At 44.2% G+C, this 14,160-nt stretch overlaps 1 protein-coding gene across 2 annotated transcripts in view; it reads right to left on the bottom strand.

Moving 5' to 3' along the window:
- Nucleotides 1–14,160, bottom strand: part of CAMK1D (calcium/calmodulin dependent protein kinase ID) — a 431,996-nt gene that overhangs the window by 277,079 nt on the left and 140,757 nt on the right. For both annotated transcript variants that reach the window (XM_025445547.3, XM_025445546.3), the window contains exon 2: nucleotides 196–327. In XM_025445547.3, coding sequence (XP_025301332.1) covers nucleotides 196–327 — 132 coding nt within the window. The remainder of the gene's footprint in view (nucleotides 1–195; nucleotides 328–14,160) is intronic.

Raw genomic sequence — 14,160 nt, forward strand, 5'->3', positions numbered from 1 at the left:
AAATGCTCTGAATGCATCCGAAGAACATCAGTTAGGTAACAGCACCCACCCCCTCCAGCATTCGGATTGGCCTCTTTGACCTCCAGGCGCCCAGCTCCTGGCAATCTCTCCTTCCCCTGGATGGAGACCCAAACATCAGAAGGTGGTGGGACAGGTGGGGGGGGGCGGGGAGGGCCATCCCCCGGGGGCACTTACTTTCTCAGAACCGCTATCTCGTTCTCTATGCTGCTCTCCTTGCCCTTCAGCGCCTTCTTCGGAATGCACTTGACAGCAAAGAGTCTTCCACTTGCCTTCTCTTCGGCTAAGACCACTTCAGAAAACGCCCCGCTGTGAACAAAGAGGGAGAAAAAGAGGCGGCTTAGATTCAGGAATTAGGGGTTCCCCAGTGGCTCCTCCAATCCCATTACCAAGGTTTAAGGAAAAATAACAATAATCGCCAGCATTACTATTACGTTTTTAGCCAACATCACTCCCCATTGGACTTCTTTATGCAAACAAGTACACACACACAAGGATGCCCTCATGCAAGGGGACACATGGATATCGCCCTGGGTTTGGCCGGCTCCCAGTGCCACCTGCCACCCTACAGACCAATGCAGTGGCAGTTATTTTGGAGCAAACAGAATGGTTCCTAAAAAGAAAGTACCTGTCCATCTCCGTTGCCAGTACCCCACCCCAAGTAAATGAGAAAGTGATGCTAAAATTTCTAGATTCCTCACAGGCCCCTCCACTCCAAGGAAATTTCGGAGCATGCAGCAAACATTAATTAATTCTCACAGATACGTAAGAATGTGATTGAAGTGTGAGTTGGTGCGACACGTGGTATTGACACGGGGTTAATTAATTGGTAGGGACACGCAAGTTTTCAATAAGTTGTCTTTTCAAACAAACAAAATCATGATGCCTTGATTTGGGGAGACTTTTCTGCCTGAAAATGTAAACTGAACTCTGCAAAGGCAGAGCCACAAACTGAAAGTATGACCAGGACATTTGGAGTCAGAGAGTTCATTTTTCCAGAGAAGACCACTGTGGTCAGTGAGCCCCAGAGCCAGCCCCTCAGGAACCACCATGTCCCCCAGTCCTGTCACCTCCTCTCTCTGCCAGCAGGCAGTGCCTGGGTGCCACACTCGGGCTGGGGGTGCAGAACTCCCCTAAGGACTGAGACAGAAGTAGGCTTCTCCATTGCCCACTCGGGGCCCCAGTAACTTGAGCTCTGTGTATGCAGGCCAAGGAAAAGCCACGGTCCACTGAGTCATTCCCTGTCTCTAGACTTCAAGGAGCAGCAATTCTTTCCTCAGAGAGACACCACACGTGACTTCTACCCAGTTATAATTAGAGACAAACCCTCCTGCATCAAAAGAAACCACTAGAAGGACCAAGGTCGTTCCAATCCCAGGGCCTCCGGGCTCTTTTCTTCAACATCAAAAAGATGCTTAAGCAAGGAAAATGTACTTTTGTCTCCCTCTCCTTATCCATCTGACAAGGGTACACATCTATCACAGACCAAAGAACATATAAATATACATATATTCTTCAAAATCTCTTCCAGTGAGAGGAGTTCACTCTACTTAGTGCAATTAACCATGAATCTTCAGACAGCGTTCCTTCTGGAACATAAACTCGAGAGAAGAAGTTCAGCTACCTCCATGTCTGTATCTAATTATATAAAACCCGAGGGGCAGAAAACAGACATTCCACCAAAGAACCAAATGGAAACTACTGGAACAAAGATCTTCTGCCCAAGTCCACAAATCACGGTCGAGCAGGATTTTCCCTCACAGTATCACATGCCTCACATAGACAGTAATATTCTAGAACCAACCAGAATGACGATTATGAACTATAAATACAAAAAGAAAACCCACAATAGATTTATCACAGAGGGATAAATAGACTCAGACATTCCCAGGGACACTTACTTGATCACCACCAACAGATTTCGCCCAAGGAAACCAATTCTTGACAACTTGAAGGAATCCCCCCAAACCCAGCTGTCTCTCCTCCTCACCTCTATCTCCGGGATGGACTGACATGGAATCACTTCACGGGAAAGGGTCTGAGATGGACAAAATCAGGGATACCTGTGCATATGCTCCCTTTCGCTCCCCTCCAGGAGGTAGAAGAAGAGTATAAGAATAAGAGATGAGAAAAATCAGGGAGGAAAGACCAGGATTCTAGCCCCATGGGTGATTTTATGCCAGGGATTCCATGCATTTGTTTCCAGCGTCCCTATTTGCCACCTGAGTCCCTGACGCTAATGACACCACAGTGGTTTCTCTTCTAAGTCTGTTGGGTTTACTATCCCCATTTTCCAGAAGGAAGCTCTTTAGCAGCAGTAACCAAGCTGCCAGAGTTTGGGCTGGGACCTGCTAGACCTCTCAGCTGCCCCCTGCCCCCTCCACACCCACCATGCTCCTTCCTCTCCAGAATCTGCATGGAGAGTAACAGACTATGGTCAATGCAGAAGAGGTACTCTGCTTAGTGGTAGCTATCAAGAGCTTATGGGAGAAAACGCCCCTTTATCCTGTGGATCATTCCCTGCCTGGAAAACAGAGTGGGAAGTGAAGCTTCTGTGTGAATTGACCCCTGGACCCACAACAGAAGAAGGAGGGGACTTGGTTCTCCATGGGAGCCAGGGCTGGTGGGCTGCTGCAGGGAGCAGAGGTCAAGGTGAGTAGTGCTGCTGGATCAAGGGCTCTCTGCCTTTGTCCCTGACTTCATGAGGGATGGACTATCTGCAACCCTGGGTGAGGACAGGGTGGTGGGACATAAATACATAAGGGGCTTCAGAAGAGGCTGGGGCTTGACCCCAAGTTACCTATGAAAGGACACAAGGCAGGCCCCCAATGGCCAAGCACGCCCGCCATGCCTCCAGGAGTTTCCATCCACAGTTCCCCAGCAAAGTCACCCAGCCAAGGCTACACAGTCCCATCCTCTCAGGCTGAAACTCAGTCTGCAATCCCATTCCTGAGCAAGCTACCAAAAGAATCGACAGCAGAGACGGGAACAGATATCTGTGCACCCATGCTCGTGGCCGCATTATTCACAACAGCAGCCAAGGGGTGGAAACGGCCCAGATATGCATTAGTGGATGGATGGATAAACAAGATGCGGTCTACCCACACAATGGACTCTTATTCAGCCATAAAAAAGGATGGAATTCTAGTACCTGCTGCAACATGGATGAACCCTGAAGACATGATACTGTTTAGGCCAGAATCAAAAGGACAAATACTGTATGATCCCACTTATACAAAGGACCCTGAGTAGTCAAATTCATACGCAGAAAGAGAGACAGCGGCTGCCGGATTTGGGGGAGCAGAGAATGGAGAGTCCACGTTTAAGGGAGACAGGGTTTCCCTTTGGGAAGATAAAAAACATCTGAGATGGATGGTGGTGATGGTATATAACAGTGCAAATTGACTTAACGCCACTACGCTTCACTCTTAAAAAATGGTTAGAGTGACACATTTTACTTTATGTATGTTTTACTGTAAGAAAGAATTAAAAGTCATCCTGGTTCTATCCATGGCAATCACCTGGGGATGGATGTGCAGAAAAAATTCAACAATCCTTTTCTCTCACTACCTTCCTAAAGGAGAAAGAAATAAAAAACAGCAGGGGCTGTGTTCCCCTTGACACTCCCAGAGCGCCTGGCACATGTCAACGAGTCCCATGCTCACAGCAACCTCAAGAAGTGTACAGGGCGGGATGTCTGGGTGGCTCAGCAGTTGAGCATCTGCCTTTGGCTCAGGATGTGATCCTGGGGTCCCGGGATCGAGTCCCACATCGGGCTCCCCTGCATGGAGCCTGCTTCTCCCTCTGCCTGTGTCTCTGCCTCTCTCCTGTGTCTCTCATGAATAAATAAATAAAATCTTTAAAAAAAAAAAAGAAAAAAGAAGTGTACAGGGCGTGACTGCCACCTCCACTCTGCAGATGAAAAAACTGAGGTCCCAGTCGCACAGGCAGGAAGTTCAGAAAAGAAAATTTAGGTTTCCCAACCCGTCCGATGTCCTTTTCCATACACTATGCTGGGCTGATGCGCGCTGCTGGCAGAAAGCCTGCCTCTCAAGCACGGAGGGTGACAGCCATGGAGGGTCACCCTGCCCCTCTTTGCGTGACCTGCCAACCCTCCCAGAGTGTGCGAATCCACCTCGCGGCCTCCTCATTTAAGCAAGCAGTGTGTATTTACCTTCTTCAAGCTTCCCAAAGACAAAGCTCTCTGGTCTTTTAGGGGATGTAAGATTAGCATAAATTGTTATTGTTCCTGCAATAAATAGAAATCACTTGAAGACACTTCCCCCGTTGCAGGAAAGCTAATTAAAACCATCAGAAGCAGAAACACATGAATGAAGAGTTTGGGCACTTTCAAGGTAATTGCACAACAAAGTGATGTGTGTGTCTGGGCTGTGGGGGGGAGGTGTTGGAGGGAGAGGAGGCGGGCGGGGAGGGGGCTGGTGGCAGGAAGGAAGCCGGCAGGAAAAGTGATCCGAAAGTCCTTAAAGGTTTCAGACAACCCAATGAAACAAATTCCTAGGAACACAAGCAGGGGACAGAGAGTAACAGAGCTTTAAAAATAAGGAAAGATAAATAAAATAAATAAAATAAAATAAAATAAAATAAAATAAAATAAAATAAAATAAAATAAATAAAATAAAATAAATAAATAAAATAAAATATAAAATAAATAAAATAAAATAATAAAATAAAATAAATAAAATAAAATAAAATAAAATAAAAATAAGGAGAGATCATAGGAGGTTCTTCCATCAGCTGCACCTTCAAAACAGAACAGTAGAGACTTGCAGCCGGATTGAGTGCACCTGTGTCTTGAAATGACAGTCGGCTTCTTCGGGGCCCAGGGCCTCCAGGGCCCCCTGCTGTCTGCAGTCTCCCCCCACCCCCCACCCCCCACCACCACTTGCCTGGAACCAGGTGATCTGGGCCCCAGGGGAGGGGCGGCTTCCCAACAGCTCAGATCCAATGGCTTCTTGCTGCTCATCCCCCTGGGTTCTCGTGTGGGCCCCTTCCTAAAACTCACTTCTTCTTGGATCTACGACACAGTTTTCACCATCTCCCTTGTGTCCCATTGTGTCTCCACCTCCACCTGTTCCTCTTCCTCCCCTAAAGCGGCAATGCCCCCACTCCAGGCTGCATCCTTGGCTCTCCCTCCATCCCACCCCACACACCTGCCCCCTAGAAAATCTCTTCTTTCCAGTTTCAGCCCCCTGTCCCCTCGTGGCCCCCTCACCTTCACCTGAATTTTAACCTGGCTCACGTGCAACCTCATCTCTCCAGCTGCTTTCGAGGGCCTCCTGGCTGAATGTCCCGACCGCCTCTGAAGAGCACCAGAAACAAAGTAAGAAACAGTATCTTTATCCCCAAAGTTCCTTCTCTGTTCTCTCATTTCTACCAATTCGATAGCGCAGCCCGGAACCCATCTACTTCGCTCCTCCCTGGCTCATCTCCATCACCAAGTATGCTCGGGCTCCCACCAAAGCTCTCAGATGCCCTCTGTCCAGCCCTACTGCGCTGACTCTGGGTCTGGTTATCTCACCCTGCACTGCTTTCAGGATCCTCTTGGCCCCTTGGCCCCCCCAGCCCACTTCCCACCTGCTTGCTCCTACCTGCTACCAGTGATACTTTTCTAAAGCCAAGATCTGGTTATGTTGCTGCCCCCCAACCCCCCCCCAAAAAAACCCCTGAGGTTTCGTGTCTACAACATCAAGTTGAAACTCCTTTGCAAGGCATCTGCGGCGCTCAAAGTGCTCCTCAAGCTGACCCCAGCTTTGCAGGCTCATCCGCTCTGGAGCCAACCTTCCCCAGCGCAAACACACCCCCGCCATACACACAAGGCCTCCACCCACCACATCAGTCACCTGGCTGCTTCCCAAACACGCCCATGCCCTTTCATACCCCTGGCCTTGCTTGAGTCCTGTCCACCTCCCCACTTCCTTTGAACGCCATTCCTTTTTCTTTCTGCTTTGCAAAATTCCATTTGTATTTTAAAGGACCCAGTTGGTCTACTTCTCCTCTCTTTGAAGGCTTTCTCAATTGCCTTCCCACCCAAACAGAATGAGGACCTCTTTCTGGGACTCCTACGGCTGGCGATCCCTGCATTACCCACTTACACGTTCCACCGTGGGCCTTGATGTGCTTGTCTCCGTGACAGCAGGCGTCCTAAGCCACTCTCTGTGTCTCCAGGTCTAACAATACTGGCACCAACTGGTGCCCAAGGCAGTGCTGATGATCCTCATCACTTGAGGCTCTGTGTCTCCTCTGGCTTTCTACAGCTTCCCTGTATGGTAGACCCACAAAATAAATGACATCCACTAATGACCTTCCATTGCGTGTTGAGGAAAATAATCTGGTCCTCCTTCACAACATTTTTCTCCACATTTCTATGCAAGTGTGTGCAGAAAGAACCACAAAGGTTTCCCTTGAAGCATAAAAATTCTTTGAGGGGGATCCCTGGGTGGCGCAGCGGTTTGGCGCCTGCCTTTGGCCCGGGGCGCAATCCTGGAGACCTGGGATCGAATCCCACGTTGGGCTCCCGGTGCATGGAGCCTGCTTCTCCCTCTGCCTGTGTCTCTGCCTCTCTGTCTCTCTCTCTCTCTGTGACTATCATAAATAAATAAAAATTTAAAAAAAATTCTTTGAGGCTTTCTGGATAGATTTTAGACCATGCATTTGTATGCCTGAACACTTGAGAGATATTCTCCAGCTGAAGAACCCCAAGATCACTGTTTGACCTGCCTGGGGAAAATATTAAATTTGTGACATTGTAATATGATGATCTCTCTCCCATAAACCTTCATCCTGGTTAAGTAAGTCAAATTTGGTAGGAAAGAGGAGAGGGGCAGATTTTTAGATGGTTGGAAGGACTTTGGAAAAGCCTAGGAGAAATAAAAATCTTGGTGTTTCAAAGATTGCATTTCTTTGACTTGTAAAAACATATTTATTTGATTTTTAAAGAACACTAACTTTCCATTTAAAATTTACAAAACCAAAACACCAATTTTCCATCTAAATTAAATCTCTGTGACAAATTACTGAAAGGTCAAACAAAAAGTTATTCTTGAAATGCTACATATTTCCAGCTCCTGAAGATAAAACTGTACAAATTACAAGAGTTGAATCCTTCCTCTTTCTCTTTCACATTTCAAAGAAAATCAAATCTCATCACCTAGAGGCAGCTTACGCTGATTGTAAGCCAGGTACCCGGGAGGAAATAAACGATGTTTTGCTAGCTGAATTTCCAAGATTTGGGGAAAGGTCACATTTTCTACGCTGACTAAAGAATTCTAAACAGCTACTTCTGCTTTTAACTTCGTAAATCATGGCTCTGGAAAAGGTTGTTTCTTTTTGCTTTATCTAGTCAGCTGTGAGAAGGGAATCCTACTGTCCTAATGGTGGACCATCCATGCCTTAGACTCTGCATGCTATAAAGCACTACCCTGAGTACTTTACTGGAGGTACCCATTCCTCCCTGAGGGAAAAAGATTCCCTTCCAATGGACCAATGGAAGGACACAGAAAATAAGGCTGGGATCTGGGAATTCCTTACATTCCTGAGTTTCCTAAAAATGCAACAGTTATGGTTTTGTGAACTACAGATAGACTTTACCTGCCCTTTGTTAAAAAAAAAAAAAAAAAAGTCACAGAGACATTCAAAAAAAGTCACCTCACCTCCATAACTGCTTCTGTAGACAATAGACCCTCTAACCCTGGGTTCACTCCCAGTTTCATTGACCCACAGCCAACCAAGCCCTGGAAGCAGATGGTTCTCTTCTAAGCCTCACGCTCTGTCACAATGCCTACATCATTCACCTACTCCATCTCATCACATATGCATTTTATCATCTCACATCATCACAAGGATGAGTACAGCAAGGTATTTTGGGAAAGACTATACTCTTGTAACTTTCATTACAGTATATGTTTCAATTGTTCTATTTTATGGTTACTGTTGACTCATCTCTTACTGTGCCTAATTTATAAATTACACTTAATCATAGGCATGCATATATAGGCAAAAACATTGTTGTGCAGCATTTGGTATTATCTGCGATTTCAGGCAGCACTGGGGGGGCCCTCCATGATAAAGGGGACCAGAACTCAGAGCTAAGCCACGCCCAGAGCTATGCTGGCTAACCCACCTACTCACTACCAATTATTGCCATAAAAAGCAAAAACAAGGATCTATGAATTCTGCTTTCCCAATTTCTAATGATCTTTAACCTGAGGTTGTTAAGAACATACATGAGATAGTATTTAAAAAGGATAGTAGGGATCCCTGGGTGGCTCAGCAGTTTGGCGTGGTCCTGGAGTCCTGAGATCGAGTCCCACATTGGGATCCCTGCATGGGATCTGCTTCTCCCTCTGCCTGTGTCTCTGCCTCTCTCTCTCTCTGTGTCTCTCATGAATAAATAAATAAAAGATTTTAATAATAAAAAAAGAATAGTGCATATGCTGGCTACTTTAAGCGCATATAGTTTAAAAACAAATTCTTTTCTCATACAATAGCAATTTAATCACAAAACACACATGTAGCCTCCAACAACCTATAGTGACTTGCACATTTTAGATGTTCCACCAATGTCCATCCAATTGAACTGGTGACACCTTAGAAAAAGATGCCTCTGATTTTCAACAAGAATCAGAATTCCAGAGTTGCCTCTTTGATTCATGACAGTTCACTAAACCAATCACTCAGTAAAATTATATCCATCCCAAATTAGACCAAGAAATAATCAGATGGTGCTGAAATGATCTGCCCTATTAGCTTAGAGTCAGCTATTATTGGATCATTGCCTTCTCATTCTTTTTAATCATTCTACATACAAATCAGATTGATTGTGTTATTAACTGTATTAACACCATCATCTCTGGCCTATGACCATCACTGTGCCATGTGACTGGGCTGTCAGACATTACCCTCGGCCCTCAGGCTATAAATTAAAATGTTCTTTTCCACTAAGCATAGTATTTTCCACTAAGCATACGATTTTCCTCAGTGTCAGACCAGGACAATATTAACGGCTGAAGGGAGGAGAAGTGGGGGAAAAAACTGCACAGGAAAAATGAAGTTGGTGATCTTTCACTTTAGAGCATCGAAAAAAACAGACAGGTGGCTTTTAGACCTATTGTTCCAGACCAGAATCAATTCTTAAAATAAGAACACCTGTCTGCTAACTCTAACAATAATCTTACTGACCCCAAAGGATCCAAACAGATAAAAAACAGTAGCGGAGTCAGATGGTCTAAGCAACTCTCCAGGCAGACATTAGAGAAATTAGACAATTTTCAGAAGTGGCATTAACTCTTGCTGGTCAGATCTTCGGTCTAAAATCCCCACTAATCCACACACCCCTGATGACATTGTGTCGTGCTAATTCAGCCCACTGAACTAAAGAAAGCCATGCCCAGGCGGACAAAGAAAACAAAGCAAAAGGAAAAGTTTTGCCGTCACATGCTTCAAGAATAAATACGCACCCACAAAAATTGGTATCCCATTTAGACAGAACATCTATTCATTAGAGTGTGTCCTCTAAAACCTCTGCTTGGCAATTACATAGAAAGCCATATGTGAGTTTATGTTAATGCTTGAGCTAAATGTATCAAAATTCCATTTCTTAAAAAAATAATCTATAAGTTAGGCCCCTATTAATTTGGACCCGCGCCTCACCAACCAGTTCAAATTAGAGACATATCCTTGACTTTAGTAAGTTATGCATACAAATAGGGAGGCTCCTACTGAAAATAGCTATTTTTTTTTTTTCACTCCGAAATCCCATTTTCCTCTTTGACTTGGTAAATCCCACAATGACTAGCAAGTTTCCCTAATAGCTTCAAGAACCATGACGGAATGTTCTTAAATATTCATACCATTAGCCTGATTTTTGCCCAGATCAATTCTTATTCTGAATATGTCCCTGTGTCTAAAACCACTGGAGCAGTTTGGGTGGTGACAATGCCTGTCACAGGGGAAGGCATCAAAATGCCGGCATAGTCATTGCATGTGACATCTCTGGGTTCTTAAGGTTTTTCTGTGGCACTACATCTTTGCTGTTAATTGCTTCACTGATCCAAATGCAGAAGACAAATAAATTCCAAATGAATGCACACCACCATATTTGAAGGCACCAGTTTCATTTAATACCACAACTTTTTCCCCCTCACTTCTCTGATAGGGCCTCACATTTTATCTCTGCCCTTTTTCCAGTCACTTGTGAAAGGTTGATATGGAGCCCGACTACGTCAGTCATTTTTCCTTAGCTCACCAACAGGGAGCATTAATGGAAGCCTGGTTCACGGAGGCAGTGACAAGACAAAAGATGCGGTTCTTCTGAGACTACAAAGTCTCCTATAGCCACAGCTAAAAGGCTCGTAACACTGAAAGGCACATAAAGTGTCTGTGTGGGCCACATGGGTATTTGTTGCAAGGGTATATTTCACTTGGATGACACAGGTTGAAGGGGTTCAGGACAGCTGCCCTACACCCCCCCAAATGGGCCACTTTGACATGTGGATTATTTTGAGCTGAAGGCATTTGACACCCTGCAGTCTCAAGAGAAACTTCTGTCCCTCCCTTAATCACATGGACAAATCTAAATTGGGGGTCTTTCCCAAAATAAGAGTTACTAAAAGAGATAAATTTTATCTGAGTGACCCATCTATATGGCAGGGCAACCATTGACTTACCAAATATCTGTTCCTCTCATCACCCTGTGAAGTTCATTCTTTTCCTCTGAAGTCCCAGACTCCTACCCCCTTCTCCTTTGTTCAGAATGACATACACACCTCATTTTGCCTCTTTGGAATTCCCATGTCTATGTGGATTCCCTGTATGTATGCCTAATACATTTTATTTTCTCAGTGGAAAAAAATATTCTCTCTTGTTAATCTATCACATGTCAATCTGATTCTTTGTCCAGCTAGAAGGACTTCTGCGGGGACAGGAAATCTTGCTCCTCGACAAGGCAATGACTCAGATGAAACTGGAACATCCAGTATATATTCCATTTTTCTTTGTTGACTGTGTAGACTTCTCAGGTGGTACATCTTGTTGTGGGCTACACAGATCTCCTGTTTGACAAAGATTCTCCCCACAGAAGTTGCTCTTCAGTGTGGCCCTCTTTTTCACTCTCCATTATGGTAAGGGACCAGAACTAGAAGGCTCTCATGTCCTCCTGCTCCTGTGACAGCTACAAAGATTCAAGGTCCTCCTAATGCCAAATGCATATTCCTTTATAGAGGCTGGTGGACATCATCATAAATGATGGGCAACACCTTCACAGCAAAGCTGGCGTGGCTGTTTTAAGATAATCCCAGCTGGCCCACCCTCACAAGGCTTCCTACTCCTTGGGACCTGCTGGAAAGCTCTGATTTTAAGTACTTTTTAAAATCTATTTTAATTTTGGTTAAGGGCAGATGGATCAAAAGGTAACTTGTAGGAAAAATCTTTCAAGTTCCATGCCAGCCAAACTCACACATCAATATCCTTTCTAATTAGTTTTTCAAGGTCTCACATTAAAAAAAGAGTCCTTATTAGTATAATAATTACTACATTAGGGGCACCTGGGTGGCTCTGTTGGTTAAGTGTCTGACTTCTGATTTCAGCTCAGGTCTTGATCTCAGGGTCATGAATTCAAGCCCCACATTGGACTCCACCCTGGGCATGGAGCCTACATAAAAAAAAAAATAATAATAATAATAATAGCAATTACTACATTAAAGGGACATTGGCTATATCTACATTAAAAAAACAAACAGGAAATCTATCAATAATCTGGTAAAAAAAAAAATCAAAAGCTTAAGTGGCACCTGCCTGGCTCAGTTGGGTGGAATGTGAGACTCTTGATCTCAGGGTCATGAGATCCAGCTCCATGCTGGGTGCACAAGTTACTTAAAAAAAAAAAAAATCCAAAGTTTAAAATAGCAAATCACTGGAAATATTCAAAATATCTATAATAGAGGACTGGTTAAGTAAATTACGATCTAAAAATACAATGAAGTACTAAGCAGCCATTTAAAATAATCAAGTAGATTTATGTGTGCTGATATAGAATTATCCCCAAGATATACTGTCAAGTGCAGAAAGTGAAGGTGCAAAGTGTCTATTATGTTCCTATTTGCATAACACACGTGCACACATCAGACACACACACACACACACACACAATCTCTGGAAAGAGACAAGAAGCAAGTTACACTGTTGCCTCTGGGAAGAGGCCTAAGAATGATAGGAGTTACTTTTTATCCATTTTACTATGTGCATATATGTGCACTATTTTTCCATGAAAAGTTATTTAATGAAGTACAGAAAATGTTAGGAAAAGGCAGTGGAAGCAATCGATAATCATCTATACAAAATGACTATCCACTCACTAAAGCCTCTTACTAGGTCCAACTAGCTATACCCTACTGATATGAAATGTCAGTAACAACCCCATTATACAGTGAAGTTTACCCTTTATGATACCTGGATATCTAAATGTGGCTGGTATTCACCGGTATGAATCAGCCTTGTATACCTGGTTCACATTTAGTCTTGACACCTTCACCAATGAAGCTATTTTTTAAGAGGGACTTTTCTTCATAGAGATCATTCATATAAGACATCGGGGAACTTATTCGTGGGGAAATGCAACTTGACATGGGCTCTGAAGGATGAGTTTGTTTCAACAAAAACATCAAGGTAGAAGGAAGGAAGTCAAGAAAGGCAGGTTGACAGAAGGAGAACATAATCCAGAGCCAGCGCCCTCAATAGGGCAGATCATAAACACATGAGGGGACTGTGGGAAGACAGCATGGTTTTTTGTGCAGAGCATATAGCTAAGAACAAACTGTATGCATGAGTGTGTAAAACTATAAAACATATCATTGATGTACACAGCACTCGGACAGACTAATGGCCCCCTAAAGATATCCATGTTCTAATCCCTGGGATCTAAGAATGGCAGTTGACATGGCAAAAGGGACTCTGCAGCTGTGATTAGATTAAGGGCCTTAAAATGGGGCTATTACACTGGATAACCCAGGTGGCCCATTTTAATCACAAGAGTCCTTATAAGAGAGAGGCAGGAAGACCGGAATCAGAGGAGACGGGATGCTGGAAGCAGGGTTCAGAGTGATGCTGTTGCAGGAGGATGTGAGTTAAGGAATGCTGGAAATTTCTAGAACCTTAAAAAAGCTAAGAACAAGTTCTCCCAAGACCCCCTAGAAGGGACACAGTCATGCCAACATGTTTATTTTAGCCTGCAAGACCCACTTCTGGATTTCTGACTGGAACTGTAAGATAAATGTGTGTGGTCTTAGTCCACTAAGTCTGCGGCAAATTGTCACAGCAGCAATAAGAAGCTATATCTACATCCGTATGACTGGCAGGTATCCCTATCTTATAGATGAGGAAACTGACCTCATCAAGGTGCAAGGACTTGTCCAAATCTCGAAGCCAGTGCCTGGAGGTACCAGAACTCAAACCCAGTTGAGAGGGGTTGATGGAATGCTGCCACTGGAGAAGTAGCTTGAGAGACGCCATGGACATTGTAAAGATCAGATGGATAATATCACTCGGTGCAGCAGGCAGTAACAAGACATGAGGTTTTGGACAAATGAAGGAAATGAACAGAGCTGATTCATATAAGGTATTCTCAATATGACCAAACTTGTTGTAGGCAATTGTGTTCTTTTACATCATTTGAACAGAAACAGGTAAGTGTCTTCCTTGGCAAGGTGATATGGCTTTGCCATCTAAGAAATTCATTTATGGCAAACATTTTCCCCAGTGATGCTACTGAGTAATATATAAAAGATGCTTCTTTACTTTCAACTTGAAAATTCTCTTCTCTTTATTCTTGGTTTGGTAAGTGATTACTCCACATTTGGCTGAATCTCCCTACACTAACCAATGAAATGCTCTGCTCATCTTTTCATAACTGAGCTGTACTGTGGGCAGTTCCATAAACAAGGCTGTAGTCAGAACTTGGTCAAGATGCAAGTTATTCTGTGCTTTCCTTGCGTGTGTGCTTTTCACTGTGAGGAACAATTCCCTTTGCCAGGTAGATAGGCTATTGTGCAAACAATGAAACTTCCCAAATCTAGGTAATCACCACCACTACCACCATCACCACCACCATTACCACCATCACCATCACCA

The sequence above is a fragment of the Canis lupus genome, chromosome 2 (assembly GCF_003254725.2).
Source record: "Canis lupus dingo isolate Sandy chromosome 2, ASM325472v2, whole genome shotgun sequence".
NCBI lineage: Eukaryota > Metazoa > Chordata > Mammalia > Carnivora > Canidae > Canis > Canis lupus.